This window comes from Lampetra planeri, chromosome 7 (assembly GCF_965212315.1).
Source record: "Lampetra planeri chromosome 7, kcLamPlan1.2.h2, whole genome shotgun sequence".
NCBI lineage: Eukaryota > Metazoa > Chordata > Hyperoartia > Petromyzontiformes > Petromyzontidae > Lampetra > Lampetra planeri.
Genome location: NC_136113.1, coordinates 5,618,632 through 5,638,665, shown reverse-complemented (window position 1 = coordinate 5,638,665; position 20,034 = coordinate 5,618,632). Strand labels below are relative to the sequence as shown.

At 47.4% G+C, this 20,034-nt stretch overlaps 2 protein-coding genes across 10 annotated transcripts in view; both read right to left on the bottom strand.

Annotated features, from left to right (window-relative positions):
- Positions 1-2,771: 2,771 nt before the first annotated feature.
- Positions 2,772-12,593, bottom strand: MOCS3 (molybdenum cofactor synthesis 3). Of its 2 annotated transcripts, XM_078596090.1 has the most exons (13): positions 12,401-12,593; positions 10,273-10,411; positions 10,032-10,124; positions 9,258-9,378; positions 8,668-8,742; positions 7,585-7,702; positions 7,080-7,188; positions 6,888-6,950; positions 6,381-6,550; positions 6,063-6,110; positions 5,444-5,540; positions 5,039-5,305; positions 2,772-3,682 (listed from the first exon to the last, which is right to left on the bottom strand). In XM_078596090.1, exons 1-13 carry the CDS (start codon positions 12,452-12,454, stop codon positions 3,525-3,527), a joined length of 1,512 nt encoding a protein of 503 aa, XP_078452216.1. In that variant the 5' UTR covers positions 12,455-12,593; the 3' UTR covers positions 2,772-3,524. The 2 variants fall into 2 exon arrangements, with proteins under 2 accessions (XP_078452216.1, XP_078452217.1); XM_078596091.1 differs by lacking the exons at positions 6,381-6,550; positions 6,888-6,950 and having other exon boundaries at positions 7,021-7,188; positions 12,401-12,561.
- A 4,043-nt stretch (positions 12,594-16,636) lies between these two features.
- VIT (vitrin) overlaps positions 16,637-20,034 on the bottom strand; it is a 49,099-nt gene continuing 45,701 nt past the window's right edge. For all 8 annotated transcript variants that reach the window (XM_078596081.1, XM_078596084.1, XM_078596083.1 and 5 more), the window contains one exon: positions 16,637-19,711. In XM_078596081.1, coding sequence (XP_078452207.1) covers positions 19,533-19,711 — 179 coding nt within the window. In that variant the 3' untranslated portion in view covers positions 16,637-19,532. The remainder of the gene's footprint in view (positions 19,712-20,034) is intronic.

The following is a 20,034-nucleotide window of genomic DNA, read 5'->3' as shown; positions in this document are numbered from 1 at the left end:
ACTCCCACCACTACCAAGACGTCTGACTGGTGTGAAGAGATGAGAAAATATCCTCCAGAGGGGCTCTTGAGAAATCAATTTATTTAATTTTTTACCACGGAAGGCCCACTGAAAACTATATAGCTCTTTTTCAGAAACGACCTGGCCACAAATAATAGCTAAGCAAAGTGGCTTATCGTGTGGAAATGAACAGCAGCCAAATACTCGAAACGCATGTTTCTAAATGTGGAATGAAAAACCGGAGAACAGAAAAATCCACACGACCACGGAAGAACATGCAAACTCCAAATATACAAGCATCACGGTCGGGCTCAAACCCACGATCTCCTGTATACCAGGCGAGGTAATTAACATCTCGCCACCGTGGCGCCTACATCCCTCTAGTGATCCGTTACAAATTATTTTATGTTTAGTTACTTAAAAAATTGGGACATTTCCCATATTTCGAGGGCCACGGCGGGAAGGCAGCCGAGCACTCACAGGCACAGTGCTGTTAAGGAAATCAGTACCAAGAGGAGATACAGCGACTAGCAGTATTGCCTAAAACAGACACCTCTTTAAAGACTAAAACTTTGAAAATATGTATTGTCCACCTCACAACTCAATGCATTGTCATCATTCAGGTTGGCAAATGGATTCGACAATCTATTCTATTATTTTAAATTGTGGTGAATGCAGCCATCTCTAGTTATTATCGGGGATCCAATAAACCTATTACAGGTAACAAACCAAAAAAAAAATCAATAACACGCGTGATTTGACGAATCGTGAGCTCAAAAATCAATACTAACCATTGAATCCATGCATCGTTAAACCATTTACTGCCGCAGCCATAAACATTTCTGCTGCAATGCTTGGCAACGGCTTGGGGAGGGCCTTGATGCAGCAGTAATATTTATCATGGCCGATGACAAGGCAATGTTCATGACCGAGGCGGTGAGCCGTTTGAATTTTTTCACTTTTCACCATGCGAGCAGATACCTCGCAGACTCCATCTGTCCTCACCAAGCGCACCTGCAAGCTGATGGATCTCAGGGCATGTGCCGCCACCACCGCCGTCACACCCGGCTGTAACTCGGCGACGTGCCGGCACGCGTCACATCAGGCAAAGTGCCGTACGCGGCCGATCGAATCCTCGTCACGAGAACAATGCCTGTCACGCGGCGAGCTCAGGCAGCCGGGAGGACTGCTCAGGAATGGCATTTGTGCCGCACGCCTCCACGTACCCACTCGCGGCCGGATAGCGGCCCGAATTGTACCTCGCCGCGCCAAGGGCTACGAGAGCACGTGCAGCCTGACGCACGCACCACGCCCCAGCGTCATGGCAGTGACGCTGGATGAGGCAAGTGGTGACGACAGTGCAGCGCTGAATGTGTGGCGTTGCTCTCCGATGGCATTTGCTCTGACAAGACTGATGTGGCAAAACCCGCAGTTACAATAGCTAGATGTTCATAATTTTAATACCACAAACCAGGTTGGATTCTGCTACGTATCATCACCCCTGACTCACAACCAAAGGAGCTACAAGTTCAAATGCAAATTTTTGGGGGCCTCGGGGAGGCTGATAAAATAAGCACCACTTTAGTAGAAAGGCAACAGAGGCTGTCATATAGAAAGAACCGTGCTACAAAATAGATTCGTGATTTAAGATTATTATTTATTTTACTTTGTGGCGAATGAAGCACCTCTAATGGCTGGGTCATACAAATACGTACCCTGTTGCAGGAAGCAACAGCAGTTGTAATAACTATAAACTTCCTTGACACGTGGAATTATACCATTTGATTTACACACTTCGGATTTACAGAGCCTCTAATTGCAAATGCATCTCATAATTTGAGGACTGTCAACCGAGATTAACACAGCCCAAAGCGATTCCTGATTTATGCCATGTATTTCTTGTCTTAAATGAATGGGAATGTGCTTTATATCTTGAGTTCACCCACAAACTATCGATGTGGGAGTGAAACGTCAACAGGGAAGGGACACTCCCATTGCTTTGACCTTCACTTGCTTTACATTTTTTAAAATCTAGGTTTTTGTTCGTTCAGGTATGAAAATGTATGAAAAAAATTTCAGTTAGTTTAAATAATCAAGCCACTCAGAGTGTCTTTATCACAAAAGTGAACTCGTTTCAGTGAGAGCTATTCAATCAGGTGTTTGCCTGCCAATGGGGAAACTTGTAAAAGCTTAAAACAATTGTTTAAATGACTGCTCTTTTACAACACATGCAATTGTAATGCGAGCAAGGACAGGGTGGGCGCGGCCTCCGCGCCACTCACGCGGGCCGGAGTATTAGGGGAGGTGGAGCCTGGTCGTCGGGGTGAGTGGGGGCGGAGTCAGGGTCACGTGAGGAGGAGGAGTCAGGGTCACGTGAGGAGGATATAGGGTGAGAACCGGAAGGGGATCGGGAGTCGAGAGAGAGTAGAGATAGTAGGAGCCATGCAGGGTGCTGGCGGAGGGCTGGCACGAATTGCCACCCGGTTGGAGTCACGGCACCGTCGGCCAGCGGTGTACGTGGGGCAGCGGAGTGGCTGCAGAGTGTGCGGGAGCACACGGGGCAGCAGGGTGGCTGCCGAGTGTGCGGGGCACGCGGAGCAGCAGGGTGGTTGCAGAGTGTGCGGGGCACACGGGCAGCGGTGTGGCTGCGGCGAGAGAGCGGAGGACTCGAACGGCGTGCGGAGGGCACGCGACGGAAGAGGTGCGGTTCCGACCGGGGACATCGCGGGGTGCGAGACAAGAACCCAATAAAGGACAGACGGAGACCAACATCGCCTAAGAGTCCTTTATTACACAATTAAAGATGTAGGAATTTCCCAAAAGTCAATCCAGCTGTAAAATGTTAAGAGAATATTTACTTTTCCAGGAAGACCTCAATGGGCCTCGGTACTTTTTTATAAGTATTCTGCAAGCGACATTGCTCAATCCTCTTTAAGAGTGTATTGCTTAAAAGTTGGAGTACGTAGAGAAAACTCACCATGGCATACGTGGCAATAACACTCAAAAGTCCATCCAGATGGGTTCACAAACCCACTTGCTGTAGTGCTACCTCCTGACCACCTGGCAGTCCATCAAGATTGGCAGTCTCACAACCCAGACCATTTAGGGCAGGGGTGGGGGACCTTTTGCTTAAGCAGGGCCGAGTAGGACTTTCAAACACTGGTGAAGGGGGGGTGGTGGCACCACACTTTGACACTCACACACCTCACTTGGTCACTTCTGTAGCTGCAAGAAGCTTGTACAGTAACAGAACGAAGCACGCAAAAATGATAAACAAGGTGTTGTCAGGTCAAACATATTCCCTTTCTCGTACCCAATTCGTGTGGCTAGGATACCCGCAGTGATGGATACTGTTTTGGGGCCGTTTCTGAGTGGTCGTCCTTGTGTGCCAGCAGGTCGTGTCAGGTCTGCGAACCGTGGACTCCCCACATCTGCTTTACAGAATCTTCAGCAATACAGGCCACTCTCGGAGAGGACCTCACTCGGATTCCATCTCTCAGTTCAGGTGGCTACGTGGCACTTGCTCAATACTGGGGGAAGTCGGGGTCGACGGTGGCGGCCCAGGCAGCGAGGCCCCCAGCCACATCCCGCACGCTCACGGCCTCGCCGGCGTCCGCCAGCGCCCGCCGCAGCAGGGTCACGGCCACCTGGGAGTCATTGCCCTGCTTGCAGATTGTGAACACTGCACACGGGACAGCGGCGGACGGCAAGAGAGCATCAGTGGCGTGCTCGCCCGTTACAGGGCACTGTACCGCGAGTGAGTTTGTGGCGAGAGGATCAGCAGCATACTCACCCGCCAAGTGGCGCCGTTAATAAATGAACTCCTGAAGTTGAACCTGCCTCTCAAAAACAATGGCGTGCGCTGAAGCGAATAGCCTGCATCAGGATGCAGCCACCACCTATTCCAATGTAAAAATCTGAGAAAGCCCAGCGGCGGCATGCGACTGTGGAAATCCTGATCAGACCACGGGCCACGCCGTGAACTATTGTGAACCTCGGAAATTCAGCGGATGCATTGAAGACATCCATTCAGCTGCCCACCCATGAGGCTGTGCTTCGGCAATCAGCCCTGGACATGGCCTCAGGGGTTAGTAGACAAAAGTAAAATGCAATAAAGGGTCTGTAAGAATAGCGCACAGTGTAGCTGCTATCACCAATTCCAGGGCTTAACTTCTCACTGAATATGTTCAGACTCACTGGTCGATTGGAGTAGGCACGAGCCTCATGACCACAGCCAGAGTGAGATGTATACTGGGCGTCATGTGCCCGGTCCAGACATTGTATACCATGGACCACATAATAACGCCAATGCTTGCTTCTATCATTCAATGGCAGCATGTCAGATATTCCCCAGGCTACTCCTGAAGCCATCCACTGGCTCACTTGCCCACCTGAAATTAACATATACATGTGCTGATTAACTCTTCTGATGCCCTCTAGTGTTAAATCCTAAGGCTCACAGTCTAAGAAGCCATTGCTAGGGTTCTTGTTTCAGTTGTGTTCGTTCGTATTTTTTCTATATAATCACTGAACACATCTATACATGTCCTCATTGAAGCTCCAAGGAAATGTATTTAGACATAAGCACATGTCAAAATTGTGTCATAGCAAATATAAAATTAGAAAATTACCTGCAGAGACATTCTGAAAAAATACGATAACTGGTCTTACCTACCAAAACAACGCATTCAAATATATTTACTTATTGTTTAATAATAAATCAATTACATAATTGATATGTATTGTACGTAAGAATGTGTAGACATCAAATGAATGCAGAATGGAAGAGCAGCATTTCTCAAATGGCAAGAGGGGGGGGAAGGTCCTTTGTCATTAAAGGGAATGGAATTTGTATAAACACCAAATAAAAACATTTAAGTAGAGTGTCAAACTCACTCGCATTCAGTCGTCCGAACTATAAGGGCTACGACAATTGCAGTGCAAAAACTCCCCGAGTGCAGCACCGTCACGGACGACCCACTCCACCGACTGCAGTCTGGGTGGTGTCAAGCTCTGCTCCCCCCCAGTGGAATCACACCTGGTAACTCGGTATCACTCCCTCCGCCGGTTGCCTTCCTCCTCTCCTCCCAAATCCTCTCCAGCAGCAGCTCCATTCCCTGTCCAGGCGATCTGGCCTCCGGCGACGACTGTCGTCCTCCAAACCCTAGCCCGTCGGTGCTGGCCACCACCTCGCCAAGCCCCGCATCGTCATCAAACTCCACCGGCGTCTTGAGTTCTTGGCCGGGCCCGGCCACTTTCGCCGGCCATGCCGCGTTCCAACGCTCCAGCCTGCTCAGAGGGATATCTGTGGATCGCAAGTTAAAGGCCTTTCTCCTCCTCGTGTAGTTTAGTGCAATAAGTAGGTACGCAGTGTTGCTTAAAGATCACTACGGAAGAGCGTGTGCGGTAAAAGGACCCAAGGCTGCGTGGCAGTACAGGATACTCAGGGAGTGCGGCAGATGGCAAATGTCCACCTCCACGGTGGGGCGCACGTCCAGTAGCACATGCGGCACCTCCTCGTCCAGCAGCGCCTTGTACTCCTACGCACAACCACATCACACCACAACAACCCCACAACACAACTCCACACCATGACACAACCAAGCATTGCGCAGCCACGTCGTTCTGCAACCAGACTACGCATGCCACGAACACAACGCCAAGCAACAACCACGTCACATCACAACCACGCCAATTGACCTCCATGTTCACATGAACACAAAAATCAGACGTGAAATGAAACACTCTTGCACAATGGCCCGGTGACCCCAATGTCGTTACACCGGACTTTCTTTCACCCAAATCATTAAGAATCAGCCCTTGGCAGGTAACGTTCCAAGCCCGAATATTTTGGTGAATTTCCAAGATTGTGGTTAATGATTCGATGTTATATGTTTGTTGTCTAGTCAGTTCAGTTTTCTTTCCTCACCATTAGCACAAATTACATTGGCACATACTTTACATGAAACGTAAACAATACATTCTGACGTGCACAAATCGATGTTAAGCAAAGGATCGTAGATGCATCCTGACATGCCTAATTAACCGTGAGCCGCACTCACCTCCACCGTTACTCTCTCCTCTTTCTTCAGCAGCATCAATCTTCGGCACTGCAAACACACAAAAAACACAGTCCTGGCAGTTAAAAATATGTATGGCAGAGGTGTACAGGTAGCTCAAGTACTGACGTGGCACAAGTGAGATCCTGAGTTAAAATCCAGGCAGACACCCATAAAATAAACCAGATTCTCAACTATTAGATAATGTTCTCAGGCCCAGCCAACAATGACTGGCACAGCCTGGGATAATGCATGCAGGATCGAATCACTGACAACGAGCCACGCGTACAGCCAGGGAAGAACCGAGGTGCCTAACATCACCTTGTCGGTGGCGGCGGCGCCGCACCAGGCCTCGTAGTCAGGCAGGCTGGAGGCAGTGACAGACGGCACTTCCCCACACGTGGCACATCCCACGCGCCGTCCTCGCAATGACACAGAGCGCATCCGCCCCTCCAGCCCATCCAATACTAGCAACCGCCCCGAGTAGCTGGCTGCAACGGTGGTAAATGATGGCGGCGGCAATGGTGGTGGTTGCAGTGGCAGTGATGGTGGTGACAGTGAAAGTGTACGTGGTAGTGGTGGTGATAAGTGGTGTTAGCAGGGGTGGTGATGGTTGGTGATTATTATGATGATGGCGTAGGTGGCAGTGGTATTGAAGGCGGTAGTGATCGTAGCAGTAGTGCGGCAGTTGTGAAATGCAGCTCAGGAAAAGTGACTCAAACAATTTGTCACAAATGTATGCTGTGGACACGGGTAGTTATATGCCACACACACACGCACACACGAGTACCGACATACGACATACACACACAGACAAGGTGAGGATACAGCCCATGCTGGCAGCAACCTTCAGCACTTCCAGCGCCTGCAGGCTCCCCATGATTCCAGGCACTGCAACAAGTAAACAGAGCAGCTGCACTCACACCGGGAGACTGGTGGAGAGAGGAAGATACAAATTCACCAGTGGTCTCAAGAGACATGGATGCGCGTATCCAGCTGCAGGTTTCCAAGCCTCCGTACCCACTCCTAGCACACCCCCGTCTGCGCAGTTGGTGACCGTTTCGGGCGGTGGTGGAGTCGGGTAGAGGCACCGGTAGCAAGGGCCGCCCTCATGATTGTACACGGTCAGCTGAAACGCACACACAAACGCGCACGCACGCACCAACACACACAAACGTCATCTGTACATTCAAAGATCTGTCATGTAGCTTGTAACAAACTGTTGGGGCAAGGATTGTTAAGCACGCACATATTAAGGCCAACATGGCACACGAGAAGCAAAAACCAGTTCAGTTATCACTCACCACGGATGTTAGGCACAGCGGAAATCGAACTCAGGTCTCTGGGTTCACAGCACAGTATGCCAACTACCGCACATTCGCTCTACCTGCTCTATACACAAGTTATGCATGAATCGTACTGTCAAACGATAGAGTGATTTCAAACCCAACGGCACAGCTATCAACCGAGAACACGGCTGGCGTTGGGACTGCGCGTCACCGCCGCAAGGTCACGCATGCATCACCTGTCCCTCCATGCGCAGCGCGCTTGCCGACACGAGCGGCTTCCCCGCGAGGACGCACACGTCGCTGACGAGGTATCGCGTGGCCACGTTGTCCGAGCAGTCGGCCACCACATCATACCTGTCCGGTGATGTAAGGAACCGGTGTCGCGTTCTTATTAACCCACACCCTTGCGCTCATTCAAATAGTTGGAATGCAATGATTCGTGGATTAGAATTTATTTCACCCTCACATATGTATTGCATCGTGTGTGAGAAATGGTTAATTATCGTGGAAATTATATTCGAATGTTATATTCTGTGAATAATGATGTATGGATGACATTAAAACAATACAAACAGTACAACAAAATGGGACAAAAATAAACAATCTTGCAATGAACCACAACCCTGAATCATTCAGTGGTGAATCGTTAATTGCCAATCACACTGTATTTATCAAAGCACACGCTTTCATATGTGTATGTGTTGTTTCGTCCCTATGTAAGTCATTCTGAATGCGAGTCCATGTGACCCTGTGCACGGATTTTCATGCATGTGCCAAAGATAACGGCACAGGGATAATGAGTGGTTAGGTGGCTCAGATGAATAATGCCAAGCACAAGCCAGTACTTTTGAGAAGGTGGCTCTAAATCCAAGTTTCATCCATCCATGATTAAACCTGGTTATAAAGATATTGACTCTACAAAATAATATTATATTAAATTTGGTTAATCACATAAATTGAAGTATTCCGGCTCTGAAAATGTAACATAAATATTTTACCGATGCACAATGAATCCTCTTTGAAGTGCTTATAAAAGGTGCGACACCAAGTGTAAATAAGAGGCTACTGAAATGGCTTCAATAGGTCAGTCGGTTAATGTTAGCTAAGGCCCATTGCGCTAAAAAGCTCTTTTTCAATGGCTACGCGGCCTCCCAAAAGTATTTCTGCGTCATCACCGTTTGGGGACACTAGCTGATACCGTGTAGTCCTTGCTGCAAGATATCTGAATGGAAATGTCTTCGTCTCCTGAAATGCCATGGATAACTTCACAAAAATATAACCGGGAGCAAAAGAAAAATCTACATTTTCACAAAGGATACTGTCGTACGAGTTGCAGAGCGTTTTTTGGAGACAGGAGCAGGTGGTATGGCACAACCTCCACAGTCGAGTTCAGTCTGATTTTGGAGACAAACCACAAGCAGTAAATCACTGGTGCAAGCACAACATATGCACAACGCAGCACTAGGACTGGTCAAAAACAGACACCGCAACCTTGCATTTCTATAACGTTTCCTGCCTTCCCGGCAACTGTTGTATTTATGCCCCTTTTTCCAAATTTATATTAAGAATAATACGGCCAATAATTTTTTTATAACATAACATAACACACTAAGAGATAATCAATAAATGTTTAAGCAAGAATAATTGTTTTATCCCGATTGATACGACTCTGGGCAGCGAAGCTAAGCCTAATTGTCATAACTGCCCACATTAACATAAGCGTAAGCATTATCATAAATATGAGCATTTCCATAATTAGCATAATTTATGCACACACTCACATACATTTGCATAATTTGCGCAATTAATGCATTTTCCCAATATTCATTTTTTTTTTTAATTTTTTATCAAAATTTCATAACCCGACATATACAACACAACCCCCCGACGTCTCCGCGGCCCCACTCACTGTGCAACGGCGCAGGCAGCAGAGGCGGCTTTCTCCGCCCCTACACGCTGCTCCGTGTGCAGCACCTGCCGGTGCAGGTTGCTCAGCTCCACCGAGTCGTGGTCAACCAGGCCCAGACGGCCTGCGAACACAAAGGTGAATATTACATCTCATGTAACCTATACAGACTGTAGGTGCAGTGCTGTATATTAGTGCCCATGTGATGTAAAGAAATGCTCACTTGCAGTGCCAAGCAACATCGTGCTACCACTGGGGGTCCCTTTCAAATGTTTGAGGTGAAATTTTAAGGAAGGTGCTTTCAGTTTCTGAGGTCTTTAAGCAACATTTCAATGAAAATATGATGATCATATTATGTATTTTTCTGGCTGCTTGGAGTGCAGGCAGGCAAGTGTGCGGTAGTGACATCACTGCATACATCCGCGAGATGATGTTGCCCACATCCCCACAGTGTTGAGCCGGGTTTGTGCGTCACGCTGACGTCATACCTCCCCCCCACCCACCCAAATTCCAGAGGTGTGGACTCGAGTCATGTGACTTGGACTCGAGTCAGACTCGAGTCATGAATTTGATGACTTGCGACTCGACTTGGACTTGCATAACAATGACTTTGTCCCACCTATGAGATGTGGACTCGAGTCATGTGACTTGGACTCGAGTCAGACTCGAGTCATGAATTTGATGACTTGCGACTCGACTTGGACTTGCATAACAATGACTTTGTCCCACCTCTGCCAAATTCACAGGCAGTGAGAGAATAACAGCAGCGAATCTTACCAATGCCGGCAGCGGCGAGGTATTGAGCAACGGGACAGCCGAGGCCACCACAGCCCACGACCAGCACTGATGTATTCGAAATCTTCAGCTGCCCTAGACGTCACGTAACACACACGCACAGGGACAAAGAATCCCCCAATTTCGAGTTATTTTGACAATTTGAGCAAATGCTTTGAGCGTGCACTATAAATTGGCCAAAGGGACACGTGGAGTGATCACAGTGTCGCGGAAAGGCCCGTACCCTTAACCCCGAGCTCAGGCAGCACTAGCTGCCGACTGTAGCGGCCAATGTCGGCCCTGCTCAGTTTGCGTTTCTCCGGCAGCGGTGGCAACGGCCGCACGTCCCTCAGGGCCGCCAGAGCTGGCGCGCCGCTCGGCTTCTGGAACACACGCAGCCAGGGGTGACAAAAGCACACGTGTCAAACTGTCCATCACACAACCACACAAAGACACACAAACATGCACAGTTGCATAGTTGGTACACTGAAGATTTTTTTAAATCCTTTCACCAAGTACTTATTTCCAAACTAATTATACTGCTTAATTAAATTTTTGGGGGGAAAAATATGGACGCACATTTTTGCTTTGAAAATCAGTATCCAGTAATAGGGTTTAAAAATTGGCAACCCTCTGCGTACATCGGTAGCGTTGGCAAGTATGCACATGTATTGTATATTAATAATTCATGCAAGTGGTTCGCACATTGCAGTATGAACCCAGGAAAATAAGTTATATTCCCGCTCATGGCCAACACCAGTGAAGATTATCTGAGCTGGTCCTGCACCTCCCCTCGGTCGACTCAGCCTCAAATGAGTACCTAGTGTGGTGTGTAAACATGACCATTGGGGAGACAAAGGCGCTCAAGTGTGGTGCTGGCCACCCACCCCCTCGTGCGCTGTGTCACCTTCACAGGTGCTCGCTAATAGCACGTGCTCCAAAAGCTGTTTAGGCAATACGGGGGATCTTTGTTGTTTATAGATGTGAAAGCATTGTAGAGTCCACCGGTAGATGTTGCACTGCCCTCTGCTGCCCACAGGAGCACCAGAAACAACCCACGAATAATGCAAGGATGACAAAAACTGTGCGTCTGAGATGGTTCACAAACCCTCTTGCCGTACCGCCATCTACTGGCAACCTGGTTACTATCCAAGAAGGGATACACGGAGCGTTTCCAGAGTTGCTGATCTACAGGTGAGCAAAGTTGAAGTATTTAAAGTAGTTGTTGTCAAAGCACTTTATCAATTATTTTACCGTAATTACTACGTGCATTTACTCACGAGAGAAACAACCAATATTAAGGTCAGCTGGTGTATATGGAGGGGGTAGAATTACAAATTGGCATTTTAAGAAATCTTTGCGTCAAAGCGCTGATAATTGATCGCTGTGGAACCGAAGTTGGAACCCGTGTTGAAAGCTCCCGTGATTTAAAGTGGGTTCTCGTGTGTAGCGAGATGATGGTCTCAACCCGGTCACCAACAGCTGCTAAAAAGTCCACGTTTCCTACAACGGGAGCGAGTCTGCCGGTCGGACTACCACGAGTGACTTCCCTACAAAGTGGCAGAGGTGTGGACTCGAGTCATGTGACTTGGACTCGAGTCAGACTCGAGTCATGAATTTGATGACTTGCGACTCGACTTGGACTTGCATAACAATGACTTTGTCCCACCTATGAGATGTGGACTCGAGTCATGTGACTTGGACTCGAGTCAGACTCGAGTCATGAATTTGATGACTTGCGACTCGACTTGGACTTGCATAACAATGACTTTGTCCCACCTCTGCAAAGTGGTGCCCTATTTTATCGACCCTGGCAGGATTAGTGGCCGAATCAATCCCCCAAGCGGGCTTTGAACTCGCAACTGACAGTGGAAATTCCACATTACTCTGGCAGGGACGAGTAAATGACCAGAACCCCGCTAATTTGCCATGTTTAGATGTCACACAATATAAATAGACGGATCCCATCAACATCAAAACACTAGTTGAACGTCAACACTCTCACATGACGTGTGCTATGAAGAAGATCCATCTCCAGAAACGTAAACATTTATGCACACTGAATATTAATGCAGTGTCAGTGACAAGTGTTTTTAGTTTGTAATCTGACACATGGAGCTATCGCTTTACACAAAACAATCAATCACCCCGTTGAGAAGTACGTAAGAGGGGGGGGGGGGTCATCATTAGCAACCCGTGGAGGTGGTCTATGAATGGATCGCGTTCTTGCAGCGCATCATATCAAGACGCGAACGTAATCACGAACGCGGCCACCGCTCCCCCTGGGGGGGGGGGCTCCACCCCAGGCCCTCTGTGGATCAGAGCGGGCTGGATGGGTGGGTTGTTTGGCTACCCAGAGGGCATCGACTCACCACCACCAGCATCTCCCGCTTCTCGCCGGCACCTCCCGGAGCGTTGGAGTCCATGGGTAACCCTCCCAACTACGCCCCAGTCGCAGCAGCCAAAGCAAGCAACGCTGCACGTGTGATGTGTGGTGGTTGCCACTGCCACGGCGGAGCGAGTCCAAGCTCGCGGCCATCTTACTCAGGGACGCCCCGCGCGTTCTTCTCGGTGGCAGTGGAGGGTGGTGGGGGTGACGCGCTCGTGACGCCATCGAGACGCGCCGCGTCGTCCCCGCTGGACGCTGTTGTTGAACTTGGCGAGTTTCCCTACGTAAGATGGCGGATTGACATTCACCCCTCCCTCTCCACACCCCCTTCTCCGCCCCGCCCCCTCCGCCCCGCCCCTCCCTTTCTCGGACCTTCGCACCTGATTGGCTCACACGTCACAATGGGTTATTCTATGGGAACCTCATTTGCCAGTAAAAATATGATAATTGGTTCTTTACCCTTCTATCTCTGGCAACAAAACTGACACCTTTTTACAAGGAGTCATGTTTGCATAGACCGCAATACCTGCAGTCATAATACAAACAAAAGAACATAACTCTGATAATGTGCACTGTCCTTAAAGTTGATTGATCCACACCCGAGACAGCTTTCCTTAGAGCCTAGTCTCATATGGGTTGGACCAGATGACGTGCGCCTTTTGGCGTCATCTGGTCCAACCCATATGAGACTAGGCTCTAAGGAAAGCTGTCTCGGGTGTGGATCAATCAACTTTAAGGACAGTGCACATTATCAGAGTTATGTTCTTTTGTTTGTATTATGACTGCAGGTATTGCGGTCTATGCAAACATGACTCCTTGTAAAAAGGTGTCAGTTTTGTTGCCAGATAGAAGGGTAAAGAACCAATTATCATGGGTTATTCATTTGGTGATCAACATAAATTGTGCACGCACGTGCGTGCGCGTGACATCCTGCACTTTTTGAGTGCAAGAAATCGCGGTACCTGTTAGGGGCCATTCATTTAGGACGTAACGCAAAAATCTGTCAAAATTTGACCCCTCTCCCTGTACGCACGCCTACTTTTTACACCTCCCCCGAATCCTACAGAACGGCCGATATTTAATCCACGCAGAAACGATCAAGGATTAATAATAATATTAACGTGTTTAAGCATACAGATAGTCCACCGCCGGCTGCATTAAAGAATGAAGTTGCGTACCTTGAAAACGTTTGTCTCGTGTCCGCTAGGTGCAAACGCCGACTGAAGCCAGTCGAACAGGTGACGCATTACAGGGATTTCGTCAACAGGCGCAGTGTCAGGCTGAAGCACAGCAGCGTGATAGCTGCAGTCTGCTGGGCTGCCGTCTCAAGATCCACAGCGTCGCTGGCGTCGTCATCATCATCCATTTTCGTGACAAATCATACTAATTGGCCGTGGCGGGTTTAATGACACATTTATATTTGGATAATATTTCTCGCGAAAGCCTACTATGTGTTAATCGACATACTTTACGGCGTGTTGATGATGCTGTGGTTATTGCGCCATAAGTGATTGGTGAATTACCACCCCACGCATTAACACGTAGCAGAGGGGGACTCGGCTGGTTGATATGCAGTTGGATTACTTTATACGGGACAGTGATTCATGGGTTCCAGTAGCGTGGGGGCAGGAGTGCTTTTCCTCCTCCCCCGTGGCCAAAGGCTACGAGATGGGACCCCCTTGACACCCATCATGAGATGTGTTTTCAACAATAGTGTAAAACAACAACACTTATTTAAAATGCGGTTTTAAATTATAATTTTATGAAAATGCTTTAACATCATTAGACCTCCTTTGCCAGTACCAAAATATAATAATTGGGGTTTTCCCCTTTTTTCTGGCAACAAAACTGAAACCTTTTTACAAGGAATCATGTTACTGCATTACCCGCATTACTGGAGTCACTGCAGCGTCTTCAGTGGGCATAGCCAGCTTCGGGTCCAACTCGCTGATACAATATATATAGCCCGGTAGTCCACAAGAGGCAAATTACTCGGTTTACTGATTATGAGTATCCTATATGCATAATCTCCATATACTGTATATAAAAGGCAAAATTGTGATTGTGTGTCTGTTCAAAATGTTTAGCGTACTTCCCGACATGCAACAAACTTGAAATCTGCCATGTGGGTACTTTCCAGACTGTACACCATGCAAACATTATAAAAATACACTTTTTTAGGGGGGGGGGAGCTCAATAATGCATATATTTTTTTGCACGGCAAGTGAGCGACCCGAGTTCGATTCCCGCTCACGCCCACCACCGGTGACGATTATTTGAACCGGTCCTGGGCCTCCCCTAGGTCGATTCAGCCTCAAACGAGTAACTGGTGTGTGAACATCGCCACTGGGGAGACAAAGGCGGCCGGGCGTGGTGAATCCAAGTCCCGGGCGAAGCCGGGTAGTAAAGCTAGCTTAACATAAGACATAGCTCATTACACGTATCTTTTTTTAAACCTCAACATATTCTTCAATAACACTGCCTTAAAAGAAAATGCATAAAAGGCGACGTTTTGGGCAATGGCCCTTCTTCAAAGCACATATAAATGGAGGTTATCTCTGCCCTTTGACGGAATCCTATGAACTATCTCGGTTGAAGCATCAACTCTTCGGCGCGTGCCAAATTTCAGATGTGTAGCCCTTGAAAAAAATCTGAATCGGAATCTTTATTGAGACTGGAGGAATCCGATGCGCTCTGAAGCTCTGTCACAGATGTCCAGTAGGGACGAGTCAGCAAGTGACATTCGATATCATGGGTGGCATCTTCAATAACACAGCTGCGAGCTGTCCCAGTTAACCGCAGTCATCACAAGCCCAGTAAACATGATGATGATGAAACGTTGAGCCAACCTTGGTCCCAACGGTTCCCACCGCACGCCAACGATGGACCAACATTGCATGTTTACTGGAAGATTGCCAAAGCCTTGACATGTGGAGGAGGCAATTGTAGTTTATGACCATATCAATTATATGTATTGCCGTTATTTATTAAACTTGTAGTTGTAAATGCTGTACACATTTTCCCCATTTTGAAAGTTTTCATTTACTGACATACAGTTGTGGTTTATAGGTGTTCAGATTATCGGGGCCTTGGAACTGTTTGTGCAAAGCATGACATAAGCTTGATTTGCAGTACTTTAGTTATTATTACATGTCATTTAAAGTCTGTTTGCTGGCGTGCTAGAACATGCAGATACTATGTAGGGAATTCCTGAGCACGGAGCTCTAAGCTACGAAATAAGCCTCCATTGCTGGCTCAAAGTCACTCACAGTAATGCAAACCCTCGGGCGCTGTGGTTAAGCCCTCAGTGGGTTTACAATTCACCTTTTTGTTCGAATAAGTGCCCTTTATTCTATTAAAAACGATTTCTAAAACCTCTGGGATGAATGCAATTGTATGTGCCCTTTCAAACAAACTCATCCTATATATGCGAATAGGATAAAAAAACTAAAACATTGTAAGTTTTATATTTTGTGGAATTAAAAATGCACTTAGGATGCAAGAAAACAAAGTGTTGTTGAAATAACCCAGACATGCCAAACTCGTCGGCCTCATCAAACCCGCACTGACCAGTGTGGTAAAGTATGGCCAAATATACTCATGACTGGCACGGCGTGGAGAGGTATTCATCCAGCAGTAGATGTAACAAAATGGATGTACATTGTACACAAAGTATCATTCTATAACACAATGTGTACATCACACAGTATGGGATTCTAGCAAATGGCTTTTACAGAAACTATTCGTTTTGGAAAACGACAATTTGACTGACATGTGAATAATATTCGGTCCCAAATAGAGTCGAGTATGTACATCCGAGTTGTCAGCTACTTCTCAATACAGCAAATCGATTGTGGCGGTCTCTAGCGGTTGCAGTAGTGGCGTGCACCCATTGCATACAGCATAGACTAAAATTAGAAAAGTTTTGCTGGCTGGCTACGTGGTCGTGATATCACGCCCGGAGGGACGAGTGGGCTCCAAGTATGAATCGAAAAATAGATTCTTACGCCGCACGCGATTTGATGCGTGTGTGTGAGCTTAAGAATATCAACATTAATGCGCCTTTACACCGCGAATCGCTAGTCAGTCTTACCACAATGGGCTCTCAGAATCAATTGGCTTTTAAAATATACTAAAACTGTACATTGTCGTGAAATGTAAAATCAACATTCCACTCGCAGACGCAATCATAAAATGAGGACACAACTACTGCCGCTGATGCCGTATATATTAAAGTAACTTTATTATAATGAAAGGCAGGCAATCAGCCATGCTGCAAAGGCAACTTGAAAGTGTGATTGCAATTTTTTTTTAAATCAACAAAAAATACTATAGCTGCAGACGAGTAAAATGTAGCAAATAACTGTAATAACTTAGCAGGCCCGAAAGCTCCCCACAGCTGGGTACATCTCCATCTTAACTGGTAAATAATACAATGCGAGAAAGCACACGTGTCGGTCACGCTTCCAGAGTTCCACTTGCTTCTACGTACCAACTGCAAACCAAGGCGGTGGATGTGACGACTGAGTGGTTGAGCGTGGATGGTTGGGTGACTCTCCGTTGGAAGTGGTTCCACGTGGGTGGACTAATAGTCGAGTGTGAATGGTTGCGTGGTTAAAATGCGGATGGCCGAGTTTATATGGCTGAGCGTTATTGAGTGTGCATGCATGGTTGAGTGTGGATCGGTGTATTATTAAACGGCTGGGGTGTGCATGGTTTTATGATTGAATGGCCGGGCATGCGTGGATGAGTGGTGAGGCATACATGCCAATTCCCTATGACAGCCCGTCATGTCAGTCACGCTCTCTTCCACGCTTGGTCCATCACAGCAATGTCCCATTGAATGTGTGATCCGTGTACCTACATGAACCTGCAGTGACGAAGCAACTCGAAACTTCTGCCTTTGTGTTGCTAAGCATGGCTCGGCTGATAAGGCGCCGAGTACCAGACTCGACTGGACATTTTTGTTTTACTGAAAATCGCTCGGGATGAACGAACAATGGGAATCTTGCAGCTGTCGTGCAACCTGCACGCACGGTTTAGACGACCCATCATGCCACCATCGCCATCGGGCATCCCTCGGCTCTACAGGGAGGAAGGGCCAATGCTGGATATTATGAGCTTAGAGTCCAGACGGACACCTCGTCTTTCAGACAGACACATTGCCTGTCATGGTACAATTGCCCAGCAGCCATATCAGGTTGTCTGCTATGAGCCCTGCGCTGAGGTTTGGGAGTATTCACGTGACGGTATAAGCCAAAGGCATCGAAGCAGGTCCATGATATAGCTTTGCGTTTAGGGCTCAAGGTCACACAAGTCCATGCTTGCGTGTAACACATCTAACCCAGTCCGGTATAACGTGAGAACGTGGCGAATTGCATAGCTTTATATTATTGTCTGGAGTTATTCAAAGGCTGAAGGAGGCATGGCAAGTTGGGCAAATCCTGAACCTCTGACCACTTCATTTTGTGTTTTTGTTCAAACTTCCTAGAAGACGAGGAGGCCACTTTAGAAAACTAGCATTCGACAACATCTATAACGGGGTACAATAAAATACAGCAAAACAAACTTAAAGCGGTAAAGAAAGCCACGTATATAGCACTCTTTATGGAGGAAAAAAAAACCGTGGGTCAACAATTTGCACAAATGTGAGCTTTGAAAAGTTGTTAGCAAGTTTTTGGTTTAGTCTTACCTGGACGAATGAAGGACTATGTAGGTATGCTAGCAAGCATAAGGCATTCAGCTCTGCTTCGTACCAAATGCTACAGACAGATCAAATTAGGACATCTGACATCCTCACAGTAGACTGCTTTAGATCCTGCGTGCACAGGCAGTGGACCTGCCAATGTCTCACTTTTGTTGACAGTCATGGCCACGAGTTTTGGGGGCTCATCCTAGAGATGCTAAACAATCCACGCTCTGGACCAATACAAATGAGGTCTTGCGCTGGAAGAAAAAAAACTTGATAACCCATATTTTTAAAGGAAATGTATGCTAGCTTCATATACCTCACAGTCAACCTGATTGTTTTTTTTAGTGTATCATCTCCGCACAGGTGAATGCTCAATGAACTTAAGAATTCACTTGTTTCATCCACTAACTCAACCTGCTCTCTACAAAAGCCTACTTTCTGGAAAATTCGATTTTGTCGGTTATCAAGCTTTTCCAGGGTACCAAACAAAATCAACTCGCCGCGTGACACCACAAACAAAAGTCCTGTTGTTGATTATTCAACGAAAAGCCGGAGCTAAATGTGGAGGTACAGAAAGTGTTGTATAAAAAAAAAACTGTCTTGATTATTATTATATATAAAAAAAAATGTAAGAAATTACTATTGCTCAAATATACTATTGTATACAGTTACGCCTTCTCTCGGATAGGCTCAGTGATGCCATCACCAAAGTGGTCGCAGCACGACGCTGGCTACTGCAGATCTTTACCATTTCAATCGAAGCCAAATGCCCGGTAAATTGTATGAGGTATTAAGCGCCTCGCGTTACATCGACCTTCAGGACACTCGTGTCCACATGGGTGATGGCGCTCACCCAAGAGTCTCTCGACAATGATCGCCCATAGAGAGAGGCCAGGCTGCGACGCTGGCGTGCCCTGCCGGACACGGGCATCACTGCCACCCGCAGCGTGCCACAGACCCAATCCATAACTCACCTTAAACACGAGCCTCGTATTAACTTGTGTAACTGTGGCTTCCGAATCTCATGCATCGCTTGCACAACCATTGATAACGTAAAAAAAAACTATTTTTTCCTCGTATTTATGCACAGCATTTTTAATTTGTGGATACAAATTTGTTAAGCAATTGGTCGAACTTCTGATAAAACGAGTCCTGAGACTCGGTGAGGCTTTCCTGCACAAGAGTTATTATTAACTATCTCGACAATTTGGCAGCACGCATGGGGTGAATGCACAAACAAGTGGTTGGGAGGAGATGAAGAGGTGGAGACATAAGGGACACATGATGGAGACGCAGGAGACGAGGTCGAGAGGGAGTATCTTGGAGTGGGAGGTGCGCATAGGTGATTGCAAGGTGGCTGGGTGGGTAGGTAGGCGAAGAGCCGGAGTGTGGTTGGTTAGTTGGGTAGCGATGGGCCCCCGCCTCAGTTGCGCGGCTGCTGGTTGAACTCCTTGCAGATGTTGCTAATGATCTGCGGCACCACCTTGTACACGGCCTCGAAGTCGTCCACGAAGAACATGTGCTCGGCGTGCGGTTCGGACGCCATGTACTGCAGCTCTTCGCGAGCCGCCCACGCGATCCCAATCGAGTAGCCGATGATACCTGCAAGCACATAGGGGATGCGCACAGGTGCACAGGTGTATCACCAACCTGGCTACCTGGCTCACACGCATGCAATATAGTCACACTTTAGTTTTGTTAAATGTCCCTGTGTTTTGGAAACAAACAAGGGTTGGTGGCTCGCATGCAGATTTATGAAACACCAAATATTGCTGGGCTATGGTAGCATTGGCATCACGTGGAGTGTGAACCTGGGTGGGTTCTCTCTAATTATTTCAGTTTCCTCCAACATGTAAAACACTTCTTATAGTTGAATTGGAGAAAATCTCAACGAATGAACACCATCCCCTGTGCATCTAGGCACT